This window comes from Clarias gariepinus, chromosome 10 (assembly GCF_024256425.1).
Source record: "Clarias gariepinus isolate MV-2021 ecotype Netherlands chromosome 10, CGAR_prim_01v2, whole genome shotgun sequence".
In the NCBI taxonomy this organism is placed as follows: Eukaryota; Metazoa; Chordata; class Actinopteri; order Siluriformes; family Clariidae; genus Clarias; species Clarias gariepinus.
Window position 1 is genome coordinate 32,415,556 of NC_071109.1, and position 12,035 is coordinate 32,427,590.

Genomic DNA, 12,035 nt, shown 5'->3' on the forward strand with positions numbered 1-12,035 from the left:
CTTTTACAATCAATAATGAAACCCAGTAATGAAACCCAGTGATGAACTCTGCAGCCTGTGAGTCTCTGCACCCAGGAACAATAGGTTCACACTAGAGGCCCCGCCTCCGCCCGCCCCCGCACTTATTCTCGGTTCTGATTGGTGGCTCGAATCCGGCGGCGCGTTCCTATTGGCTGAAAGCGGTGCCTCGAGAAATACCGGAAGTGTCTTTGGTTAACAATGAGATGAGCCGCAGAGGTGCCGCGGACACACACGGGGCAAAAAAAAGTCAAAGTTCTGCCCCAAGCCGATACCCGACATTTTACTGAACTGCCCCTCCACCGCAGAGGATTACTGTCCGGTAGTTTTTGTTTGTTTGTTTGGGAGAAACGTACTTTGTAAGTCAGCTTGCTGTGACTTTAGACTGACCATGGAAATCGAGAAAGAAGTTAAAAAGGTGAGTTTGTTTATTGTAAAGCTTTCTATAACGGCTGTAGGGCAGGTCACGTGATACTGCACTGCGCGCGTGTGTTAGAGTGAATATGTGAAGCTCACGAGCTTAAAGAATAACGTGTTAAAGTGGAGTTTTGTTGCTCTGTGAAGAGGCAACGCCCTAAAGGTGGCAGCTTTGATCTGAGACACAAAGCACAAGGCAGACTTTAATTCATTCATGCAGAAAAAAAATAAATAAAAAGTCATACCTTATAGTTATCATTTACTTTCAGTTTATTATGGACTGGAATGCATTCATCAGAGTTTATTGTTTAATTATATTGTTTAACATCAACAGCCTTTAGATTTGGGTTCTTTTGTTTTTTGTCATATCATACCAAAATATTTTCTTAAAAAATAAACAACACAATTTTTAGCAAATGTTTAACATTGATTAAACAAATGATATATAAAAATATAATAATACAATAATAATTTAGCAATTAGTTTATATTCATTCACTCATGGACACCTGGTGGGACTTTAAATCAGACAGTCGCCTCTCGATACGATATTATCACGATACCTCAGTGCCGATTTAATTAATATTATGATTATATAAGCATCCAAATATAAAAATTTATATCGCAATTTGCTAATACATTTTTTCCTGTTTTTTTCCCTACAATTTCAAACCTTTGAAAAAAGTTTAATGAGTAATTAATTGCATCCCGTTCCTTATAACATTAGTTTTCTGACGTAATAACCGAGTGCATCATTTAAACACTAAAAACTAACTTCAAATACAAGAGTTTAACATTTTCCTGAGCGGCCTACTGATTAGTATCCCCGTCATCCACCATTATTATAATTAATACACAAACTTAGTAAATAATTCCCTCTTACCACACGGTATAAAAACGTGGGAATAGTACAGAGAGCGCCACCTGTAGGGTTATAAAGAAATGGTGGCGTTTTACCGCCTCAAACGCCTCCAAAACTCAACTTGCGTGTACGTAAGGCTTGTAATGCACACACCTAACACTTGACCACAAGGTCTGGTTTATTTTCCTCAGAGAAGTAGATCGCTGTTTAGACACGACGTCATCAGTGCTAGTCTCACAAACCAACAAGAATCTATACTGCCACCTGCTGTTTTAGAGGATCTATAGACGCAAGTGTACCCGAGTACGAGGGGGAAAAAAATAACGTGGACGCTAACCAGGGTGAGCGGGAGCAATCGTTCCTGGGCACTGTAGAAATCAATCGTGCCTAATGTGAAAGTGCCCTTTTACATGAAGCATCCTCAGGACACGTCGCTATAGAAACAATACCATATTAGAACGAGGACATGAAGCTACACTGAGGTCAGAGCTGCTGTTATGGAAAATTAACAATCAACACCTTCTGACCAATCAGAATCGAGAATTTATTAATACTCTGGTACTATCGAACAAATGTACTTCAGATGAATTTGGAGGTTTGAAGCATGTTTTGGGGCGTGGCTTTAAAAAAAAAACACTAACACTACTAACTACTCCTTTGACCAGCATGCATATGACTGTTTTTTTTTCTAAATGATCAAACTGCAAATCTTACAATATTAAAATCCCATTCTATAATGATTAATAGCCACGGACAGCCTTATTTTTTCACCTACTTTTAGTTCCCAGTAAGTTTTATTTACCGTTTTATACAGTAACTGTTTTATAGACTCGTAAGTACTTCACGACTGGCTATAAATCTGAGCTGCATCCAGCGTGGAGCCGGGGCGCCATCTTCGATGATGTCATCGCTTTTGATATGTAGAAAATGAAAAGGCTCACGTCCGTGAAGAGCTGAGAAAGCAAAAAATAAAAACTGGCCAATGTTTACTTTAAGACACTCTGGCTAGTGTGAGGCATTAGTGGAAAGTGTGTGATGTTGAGTGTGTGTGTGTGTGTGTGTGTTTACCCCACAGTAGTGCAGGCTAGACTTGAAGGCCATGTCATACTCACTCAGAGACATTATATAAACCAGAGTCCATTTGTCTGGCAGTGCCATTCGACCCTAACTCTAATCATCGGATGACATCAGAGCGTCGTCTTTATATAAATAACGAAGTATGCTTTTATGATTTGACAATAATTATGATCTAATTCTAGGTAAGAAAAAAATTCTTAAACCCTTTCCATGACACTGAGCCACGTTCCCACGACGTCCTCTAAAGAGCCGTGCAATAAGATGCGGTAAGAATTTGTACAACTTTTAAGGAACGCGGTAGAAACCAGTAAGGACACAGTATTGTCTCTCATGTTCACGCCTGGTGAGGACGCGCTCGAAGCAAGACGCAGGAAGAACTTAATAAGCACGTAGTAACGACGGAATCAACCAGTTAACAGTGTGACTAACAGCTCTTAGGGACTTCACGGAGAACACAGGACAGATTTATTGGGATGTTACTGCCTTGTTGTTCCATTAATGGAATTCTCACGCCGCCCCCTTTAGACTCGTGCCACCAAACGTTGATCCACAGAAAAGATAAGGGTGAAGGGGTTCCCTTTGCTATGTACAGTTTGCTATCTGTGATGCTGTGAAGGTTCTAGTTATGTGAGTTCCTTTTGCAAACCCAAGGCGAAAAGTTCACTCGCTTCTTCGCCATCTTGTACTGTATAAAGAATCGTTTTGCTATAACCATTGGATGTAGTGCACCATTTCCAAGCAGGTGAAGAAGTTGTGGTTCTGTTACCAGTGCCGGGGGATCTGCGCTGCAGGCTCGGTTCTCAGGGCCGTATATCGGTGAGTTTAAACTGAGTGACACAGACTGTGTTGTGAAAACTCCTGACAGGAAGAGGAAGTCTCAAGTATGCCACGTCAGTATCCCCAGGCCTGTTGTTGCTCTCAGTCCACCACAAATGTCTGCTCTTCAGTGCCTGCTGCCTCTATAGACGTGTTACCATCTGAATATCCATCCATCCATCCATCCATCCATCCATCCAAAAAAAGACACACACACACTATCAGTCTCAGCCCCTTGTTATTTATTTATCACAGTTCCAAATCCTCACTGATAGATTATCTAATTCCTCGCACCATCACCAACTCTCCAGACGCAGTGACAATGTAGTAGACGTCTGGTAACAGTGCATCAAATTATCTTGAAAAATTGACAGCTAAGCTTGAAGAACACATTCTTTGTGTTTCTTTGAAAAACAATAATGCTTCTAAGTAATCCCGAAAGTGATCCCAGACCTGGTGAACGTGTGATCATGTGGCTGATGGGAAACATGTAATAACATGATAGACGCGTTGAGAACCTGACGGTGATGCCGATAGGGAGTAGTGTGAACTTGATAAATGCGCATTTTTCCATTTTTTTCCTGTTGTGTTTTTCGTTATTTTTTTTAGTGGGAACTTTGTGGTTTTTGTAAGTGAGTGACATGGCCCTTGCACATGTTTAGCTAAAGTACTTTGTATTCACATGTTGCTAAGGATGTTCATTAGGGACGGGAATCACCAGGGATCACCTGATACGGTACCCAGGTATCGATTCGATCTGTCTCGCGATTCTGTAAGTATCAGAATTTTATATCACAAACAATTCGCTCCTATCACGCGTAAGCTTGGTGGGTTTCCTCCGGGTACGTCGTTACCTCCCATGGTCCAAAGATATGCAGGTTAGGCTAATTGGTGTCCCAAGTTGCCCGTAGTGTGTAAATGAGGGTGTGAGTGTGTGTATGTGTGTGCAATGGATTGGCACCCTGTCCAGGATGTACCCTGCCTCGTGCCCTGAGCCTCCTATGATAGGCTCCAGGTCCTCGCGACCCTGAATACAGGATAAAGCGGTATAGATGAGTGAGTCAGCGTAATCCGTATTTCAAATGGTGTTTCAAACTCAGCAATTCATGAGACTCCTAACATATAAAATAAATAAACCACTAACAACCAACAACCAGAAAAAATGCTCTTGCTAATAGCCTCATTTTATTTCATTCCTAAATGAACTTTTATATATCCAGTATAATAAGTGCCGCTTATTGTTAATAATGCTTGTAGGAGTTCAGCTCTTAACGAGAAGCTGGTCCGATAGCCAGCCGTTTGGCTGCTGTGTTTTCGGGTTCCTTCATGTTTTAGAAGTAAAGACATCTGCTTAGAGAGCTGCAGCATATTGTCTGAGCCCTCCAGGCTTTCTGCACATCTTCACATACTTGGCCTTATATAGGCATGGCTGCGTTGGGACGGCTCGGTGCGCAGGCTGCGAGTGATCTCTGCTCAGAATGAGTAAAATATGGGGGTTTGGCAAAATCTCAAAGAGCATGAGAGCTGAACATGACATCATGATCAAAGTATGTAAATGAAGAGTCTGTGAACCTGGAGAAGTATTGGTTTTAAAGATTAGTGCAAAAAATATAAAGCTACATTCAGCGGATAACCTCGTGTCTTGAAGGAAGTCACGCTTTACACTGAAGTCTCTGACACTGGAGACTCCTTCCATAAATTGAAAATAAATAATAAAATAAAAAAAGTTATCATATAATCAATGACACATTTTGTAATCTGATGACGTGAGGCGTTCGTTGTACAAGTCACTGTGATTAAGCTGTTGCTATAGAAACGATAATGTATTAGAACGGACGTGTGTGATTAAAAAATGAATCAACACCCTTCGACCAATCAGAATCGAGCATTCAGAAGCTTTGTAGTTGTAAATGACTCAGTATCTAACGTCATGGCGACTGTGTTGGCAGATGACCCTGGGCCACGAGCTCGGAGCCGGAGCAGCGTGTCTGAAATGCAAGGACAAGTGCGAGGGCTTCGAACTTCACTTCTGGAGGTTTGTATTCAACTCAAAACTTGTAAAAAGATTTATTTGTAGGACTGAAAATACAAAGCATTTCTTTCTGTCAATCTGCATTAAATAAAATGAGACACGCTGGTCACCAATAGACGTTTTTATGCACTTGGTATCTTTTAAGATCTTGTTTTATCTCTGTTTTGTGTCTCTGCGTGTACTTACATGCCCATAATACCAAATCAATGCTGTAATCGCATTCCCTAACCTCTGATTCAAGTTTGGCAGCTTTTGTTTTTCTACTACTGGAATAGATTCTTGATTGGCCGTGTAGTTAAAAAAAACTCTGGTCAAACCTCAGTCTTAATTTGGTTTCCGATTAAAAATTCATCCCTTTGACAGAAAATTAACCGCTTACACGGTAAGTCCCCTACATACGAACGTTCAAGTTACAAACATACGTTTACGCGGAAGTTTGATGATGATCTCATGTCAGGTGTAAATTGTCACACAAGCCTATACTGCTAAGAAGCGTCAAGCAATAATGATGGACACAAAAGTGAAGCAGTTAGTATCTGTGTTAGTATATCCTAGTACCCGGACAATGTTTGTTGGACTTATAAACAAATTGGACGTACGAGCGAGCTCTCAGAACGTAACATGTTTGTATTTACAGGAAGATCTGTCGCAACTGCAAGTGCGGGTTGGAGGATCATGACGTCCAGCTGCAGACGGAAGAGAACCAGAAGGTGGGGCGGCTTTTCGAAGACACCAAGTACACAGGTCTCATAGCGAAGCTGAAGAGAGACGGAGTGCCTTCGTACCAAGGCGGCCAGCTCACCGTAACGATCAGCACACCTGCTGTTGGTACTGCAATTCCTGTTCCAGTGGCTGGTAATGCGAGTACAGTGAGTCCTGCTTATTCCCAAAGTATCCCCGGCCACGGCGCCCCCTCTGCCCCCGGCCACGGCGCCCCCTCTGCCCCCGGCCACGGCGCCCCTTCCGCTCCTGGCCACGGCGCCCCTTCCGCTCCTGGCCACGGCGCCCCCTCCGCCCCCGGCCACGGCGCCCCCTCCGCCCCCGGCCACGGCGCCCCCTCCGCCCCCGGCCACGGCACTCCCTGCGGCCATGGCACCCCCTGCGTCCCTGGCCATGGCGCCCCGTCCGCCCCCGGCCACGGCGCACCCTCCGCCCCCGGCCACGGCACCCCCTGCATCCCCGGCCACGGCGCCCCTTCTGGCCACACTGCCCCCTTCATCTCTGGTCATGGCGCCCCCCCTGTTGCACAGAAGGGTACTCTGTCTCCTGCAGGACAAGGTGTCCCCTCTGTCCCTGGTGCCTCCTTTGCCGCAGGACAGGGTGTTCCTTCTCCAGCTCCTGTTGCTGCTGCCGTCACTCCTGCTCCCGTGGCAGCCAAAAAGAATGTGGTCAAAGCTGTCACCTACGACTGGGCTCCTCGAGGGGTTGCCCAGAATTTGGTAAGGATTCAGCACAACTGTGTACATACTTTCGTCACTAATATTTATTTACATTTAAAGGACCTTAACTTTTTCTTATGTTGTTATTTGCAAATTCCATAAAAACCTTGACAAGCAACTGACTCCACCCCATCTACTGGTGGCTCAGTGGCAAAGTCTCTGGGTTATTGATCAAAATGGCAGAAGTTTAGCACCGTCAATCTGCAACTACTAAGCCCGTAAGCAATGCCTTTAACTGCCCCTGTAACAGCATTGCATACCCAATCTAAAGTAATCCCTTTAAGTTTTACACCTCAAGCCTGGATACTTTTAAGGTTTTTTTCTTAAACCAAAACGTCTTAATATTCATTAATGCTAATATGTCTCTTATGGTTCTTCTTTCCGTAATGCTTTTATTTCCACTTCAGGCTCTGCGTTACATGGAGCTGCTCCCGCCGGAGCGGCGGCCCATTGCAGGCACGGAGGGAGCAGATTATCGTAAAAAGCAAATGGCCAAACAGCTCCCAGAGCACGACCAGGACCCGGAGCGCTGCCACGAGCTCTCACCCGCTGAGGTCAAACAAATGCAGCAGTATGTCCGCAAGTACAAGGACGAGGCTCTGGGCATTGGAGACCTGACACTACCGGAGGAGCTCAGCTCTCATGCAGAAGCCCTTCAGAGCCCTGGTGCAGGAGCCAAGCCGGGAGCACCCGGGGACCAGGGCACGGCCGCAGTGGGGAAGGTCGGGGTCCCGGGGGCGGCCGGGGCAGTTAGCGGCGTCGGTCCTTCTGGGAATTACGTAAGTGCTTCATCTGTACACACGGGCTAGACTTGATTGAATTTTACAGATATTAATCAGGACTAGGGTAATGTAGAAATTACAGTACAACTAGCTGTTGTTTAAAGTTCAGCCGTGACTATAAAATGTCTTTGCATTAATAGAAGGTAGTTTTAAGTGAAAAGCTCCAAGGTAGTTGCTTTAGGCTAACAGTGATTTAGCGGATAAAAGATTGCACTACCTCATTACCCCCACCAGATGGAGCCATGTAATTGTATAATATTTGATGGATCGCTCTGACAGTGAAATGCGATAAGGGGTTTTTACAAACGCAGATGTTCCTAAATTACACCCCTAAAGGCCGAGTATTTGTTGGGCTGCAACTAATGAATTCTTGATACATGGTTAATGAATCTATCGAATGTTTTTACTTTGATTAATCTGTTATTCTTTCGGAAATGAAATACCAGAAATACTTACTGTGTGCATAAAATACTAACTCGGAATTTATACTAAACACATAATTATGCTTCAATAAACAGCAGATTTATCACAAAGCTTTCAGAATGCGCTCTGATTGCAAGTCCTTGATAAAACACCAGCTGTTTTAATTTTTCAAGTGTGTGTGTGTCTACATGACTCTTGAGGAGATGATAATACTCGTATAGTCGCTGATTCACAGATACAGATCAGTAGATCAGTATGCACTCTACACTAAACACTTCTGCGTATATGTTTATCCTGATGTCACTGCCCTGGTGTCGCTCTGAAACCTTGTATCTAAACTCATATGGAGCTCATATCCGTTGTCTCGTCAGGCGTGCCATCAATGCCATCGTGCCATGAACCGTGGCGACCCGGCTGTTTTCGCGGAACGTGCCGGCTTCGAAAAGCTTTGGCACCCGGGATGCTTCGTGTGCTGCACCTGCAACGAGCTGCTGGTGGATATGATCTACTTCTGGAAGAAGGGCAACCTGTACTGCGGCCGGCACTACGGAGACAGTGAGAAGCCCCGATGCGGCGGCTGTGACGAGGTGAGAGGGAGAATGATGTGGATGGGTGATTTTAATTTAGTTATTATTATTATTATTATTTTACATTAGTAATACCAGGGCTGGGTGACACAATAAAATAACATAAGTGCAGTTTTAGTTTAGTAAGTTTACCAACAAAATTTTTAACCAAATACTTTTATTTCTGGTACTGTATTTGTTTTTCTTACATTTTTTTAATTTTTATATTGAATTACATAAAAAAATACAGATAAATATATATTAATATTAATGTTGTTTAAATACAGTACTATTTATACACATATACACACACACACACACAGTCAGCTAAAAAATGTATACATGCTTCAGGAGATGAAAAATAGTATGATGTATATTATATAAATACAATATTAATAATATTATCATGATATTATCGTATATATTAATATATTTAATGCATAGCAATATATTTAGTATTAAAATATTTATATAAGTTTTTCTTTTCCTGAAGTGTGTATATATTTTTTGTCTGACTCTGTGTATATTGTTTAAATATGAAATATTATTCTTTTAAATATATTTATTTTTAAATATAAAAACAATTTCTTTGTAAATATAAAACAAAGTGTCAAAAAAATTTGTTAATTAATTACTTGTAATATTGTTTAATTGTTAATTTGAATAATTAATATGCTGTTTAACAAAAAAAGTTTGTTTAGTTTTGTTTTGGAAAACAAAATTTAAAGATTCTCTTGATTGCAGTCTTCAATTTATAAATATTTTATAAATTAATGATATTAAACCATTATTATTATTATTGCAAGAAGTAGTAGTAGTGGTATAAAAAGTCACATTTTGTATCCGTGTGTAGTTGAAAGTTCAGGGACGTGTTTGTCGTGTTACAGGGCGACTGCAGAGTCTAAACTCCTTTTACTTTTGACTGATGTGAGAAGCGCTGAGAGTGGAGACTCCTTACACTGTTACTATGGAAACGCTAATGCATCCAAATGAACCGCACAAGTTGGTTAACAGCTTTATTTTGCCGTGTGTGTGTGTGTGTGTTTCAGCTGATCTTCAGTAACGAGTACACTCAGGCCGAGGGACAGAACTGGCACCTGAAGCACTTCTGCTGCTTCGACTGCGACTGTGTTCTGGCCGGAGAAACTTACGTCATGGAGAACGACAAGCCGGTGTGCCAACCCTGCTACATGAAGAACCACGCTGTGGTAAAGAACACACACACACACACACACACACACACACACTTGTACACACCTATACACACTTATATACACTTATATGTTTGTTTCTTCTCCCTCACTATTACACTGATTTGCATCTTCTGGCTCTGTGTGTGTGCGCGTGTGCGCATGTGTGTGTGTGTGTGTGTGTGCACTGAGATTTGACTAGCAATCATGTTCTGATGAGACATTTCCCTTGCAAATAATACTGGTCTCTCGATCTGCTTTCATGTGCGACCTCATTACTTTTTCTTCGTAACAAATCCGACTTTTAGGACACAAACTATTAAACGTAGATTAAAATGAACAACACGTAATTTGGATTTATTTACTCACCATAGATCAGGTCATTACCCCGGCCAGGTTCACAGTCGGATCTATATTGTGTATCGTGAAAATGTCTCCAGCTGGGAGCGCAGGGTTCGAGATGGGAATAAAGACTCGACTAGAACATGGTGTCGGTGCTGTAAAGTGTCTCATTCAGGTGACAAACTGAAGTTTCAGACAGGATCATATAACACTAATTTTTCATAATACTTAATAATACAAATATAAACAAATAAATTAAATAATACAAAATACTTATCCCCTGATTCATGCTTTGTTTTTTGAAAATATGCTACACATTTATATTTTTCATCAGATAAAATAAACACATTTCCTGCCGTTTGATGTCCGTAGTGTCTGTAACTTTTCTGAATTAAAATCTTCTAATGATCTCAACTGTCAATCAGTCAACTTGGCTGATTTAGATTTCACATGAAAAAACATAAACCTGGAAAAGTGTATTATTATAAAATGCAAAATTTTTCAGATATTGCAACATGAATTTGACATGGTTACGGACACTACAGATTTTTTGGGGGAAAAATCCTTAATTTTGCATTAATTTAAGCTATTTCTAGAAGCTAAAACGTAAAAATCTATATACATAACACTAAAAAATGGCCATTTTTGGCTCACATATATAATAATCTCTCCCAGAAATAGCTGAAATTTTTAGGGAAGCGAGATCGGTCACTTGCATGTTACATAAACTTCAGAAGCAGCTTCTTAGGCCACACATTTTCTGCATTATGTCATACATACAAACATGCATGAATGAATGCAGCACCAATACTGTGTTTTAGCCGACTGGAAACTATGTTGGTCCATCACAAAACATCACACACACACACGCTTACACACACTCCTTTACAGCAGTTTGAAGTAGAGATGTTTTTGGGGCAGAAGGTGAAAAGCTGGAGATCCTGGAGGTAACTCCAAATTTCAGAAATTAATTATAATATACAATAAATGAATATTTGTTAATTTCTGTGCTTTGGACAAGAAACTTTACAGGAATTACATCACAGGTTAACCTCGCATGGTCACGTTAAAGGAGCCGTTGCTATAGAAATGATATCGAGGGTTACTGCAGAGTTACACAGAGCGCACCATTACCTCCTGACCAATCCAGAATCCAGCAGTGTTGTAAACCCTGTGTGTGTGTGTGTGTGTGTGTCTCCCTCTCTGCAGCACTGCGTGTCGTGTAAGCAGCCGATCGAGCCCGAAGCGCAGCGCGTGTCCTACGGCGAGCACCACTGGCACGCCGAGCCTCAGTGCTTTCAGTGCTCGGGCTGCTCCAAGTGCCTGGTGGGTCAGCGCTTCATGGCCATGCAGGGGAAACTCGTCTGCTCCGTCGAGTGCAAGAAGAAGGTCATGGCGCCTTGAAGACGCTCAGACCAACCAGCTACGGGACCAAGTCATCGTTTCATAACCACTCTGTTTATAACCACTGGCTTAGTCTTTCTTTTTCAAGTGTTTTCATCAAGAACAACTCCTTTTCCTTTGCCTTTTTCTTTTCATCTTGCTTTCAGTTCTGAATAACAACATTAATATTCACGCAAGTTCTTCAAAGCCGCGCATATTTTTGCACACGGCAGCCTGCGGCTAAGCAGCGGTACAATAAATCAAAATATCAGACACACACACACTCGCTGCTGTGAAACACACGTCTCCGTCCTGCTGCTGTGGAACATCTCAGTATTGAACCCAGTCTCAACATTTCTGATTCTCTGGCGTTTCTTTAAATCACTAAAATCGCACTTTATTATGATTTCTTTTTTTTTTTTTTTCACTTTGTAACGTAATAAAAATCTTGAAAGAGAAATTGAAGGACTGTTTGTTTGTTTTTCTTGCGTAAATTCCTCCCTAGCTTAGCATCGTCACTGGAATTAGCTTGATTCTCTTCTCAGCAATCACAAGACTTGGCTTGACGTTACTCTAGGTTTGGATCAATTAACCTGGAACGTCACATCATGAAGCGGAGAACATCCTAATATAACTCCCGCATCTGTCTTGGCAGTTACATATTTTTAATTTGGCACATTGATGATCTT

General features: G+C 41.9%; 1 protein-coding gene across 1 annotated transcript; it reads left to right on the top strand.

Moving 5' to 3' along the window:
- The first annotated feature begins 228 nt into the window (after positions 1-228).
- On the top strand, positions 229-11,818 carry tes (testis derived transcript (3 LIM domains)). Its single transcript, XM_053506528.1, has 7 exons — positions 229-436; positions 5,139-5,224; positions 5,859-6,660; positions 7,068-7,439; positions 8,237-8,452; positions 9,481-9,639; positions 11,173-11,818. The coding sequence occupies exons 1-7, from the start codon at positions 410-412 to the stop codon at positions 11,365-11,367; spliced, it is 1,857 nt and encodes a 618-aa protein (XP_053362503.1). The 5' UTR covers positions 229-409; the 3' UTR covers positions 11,368-11,818.
- The last annotated feature ends 217 nt before the right edge of the window (positions 11,819-12,035 follow it).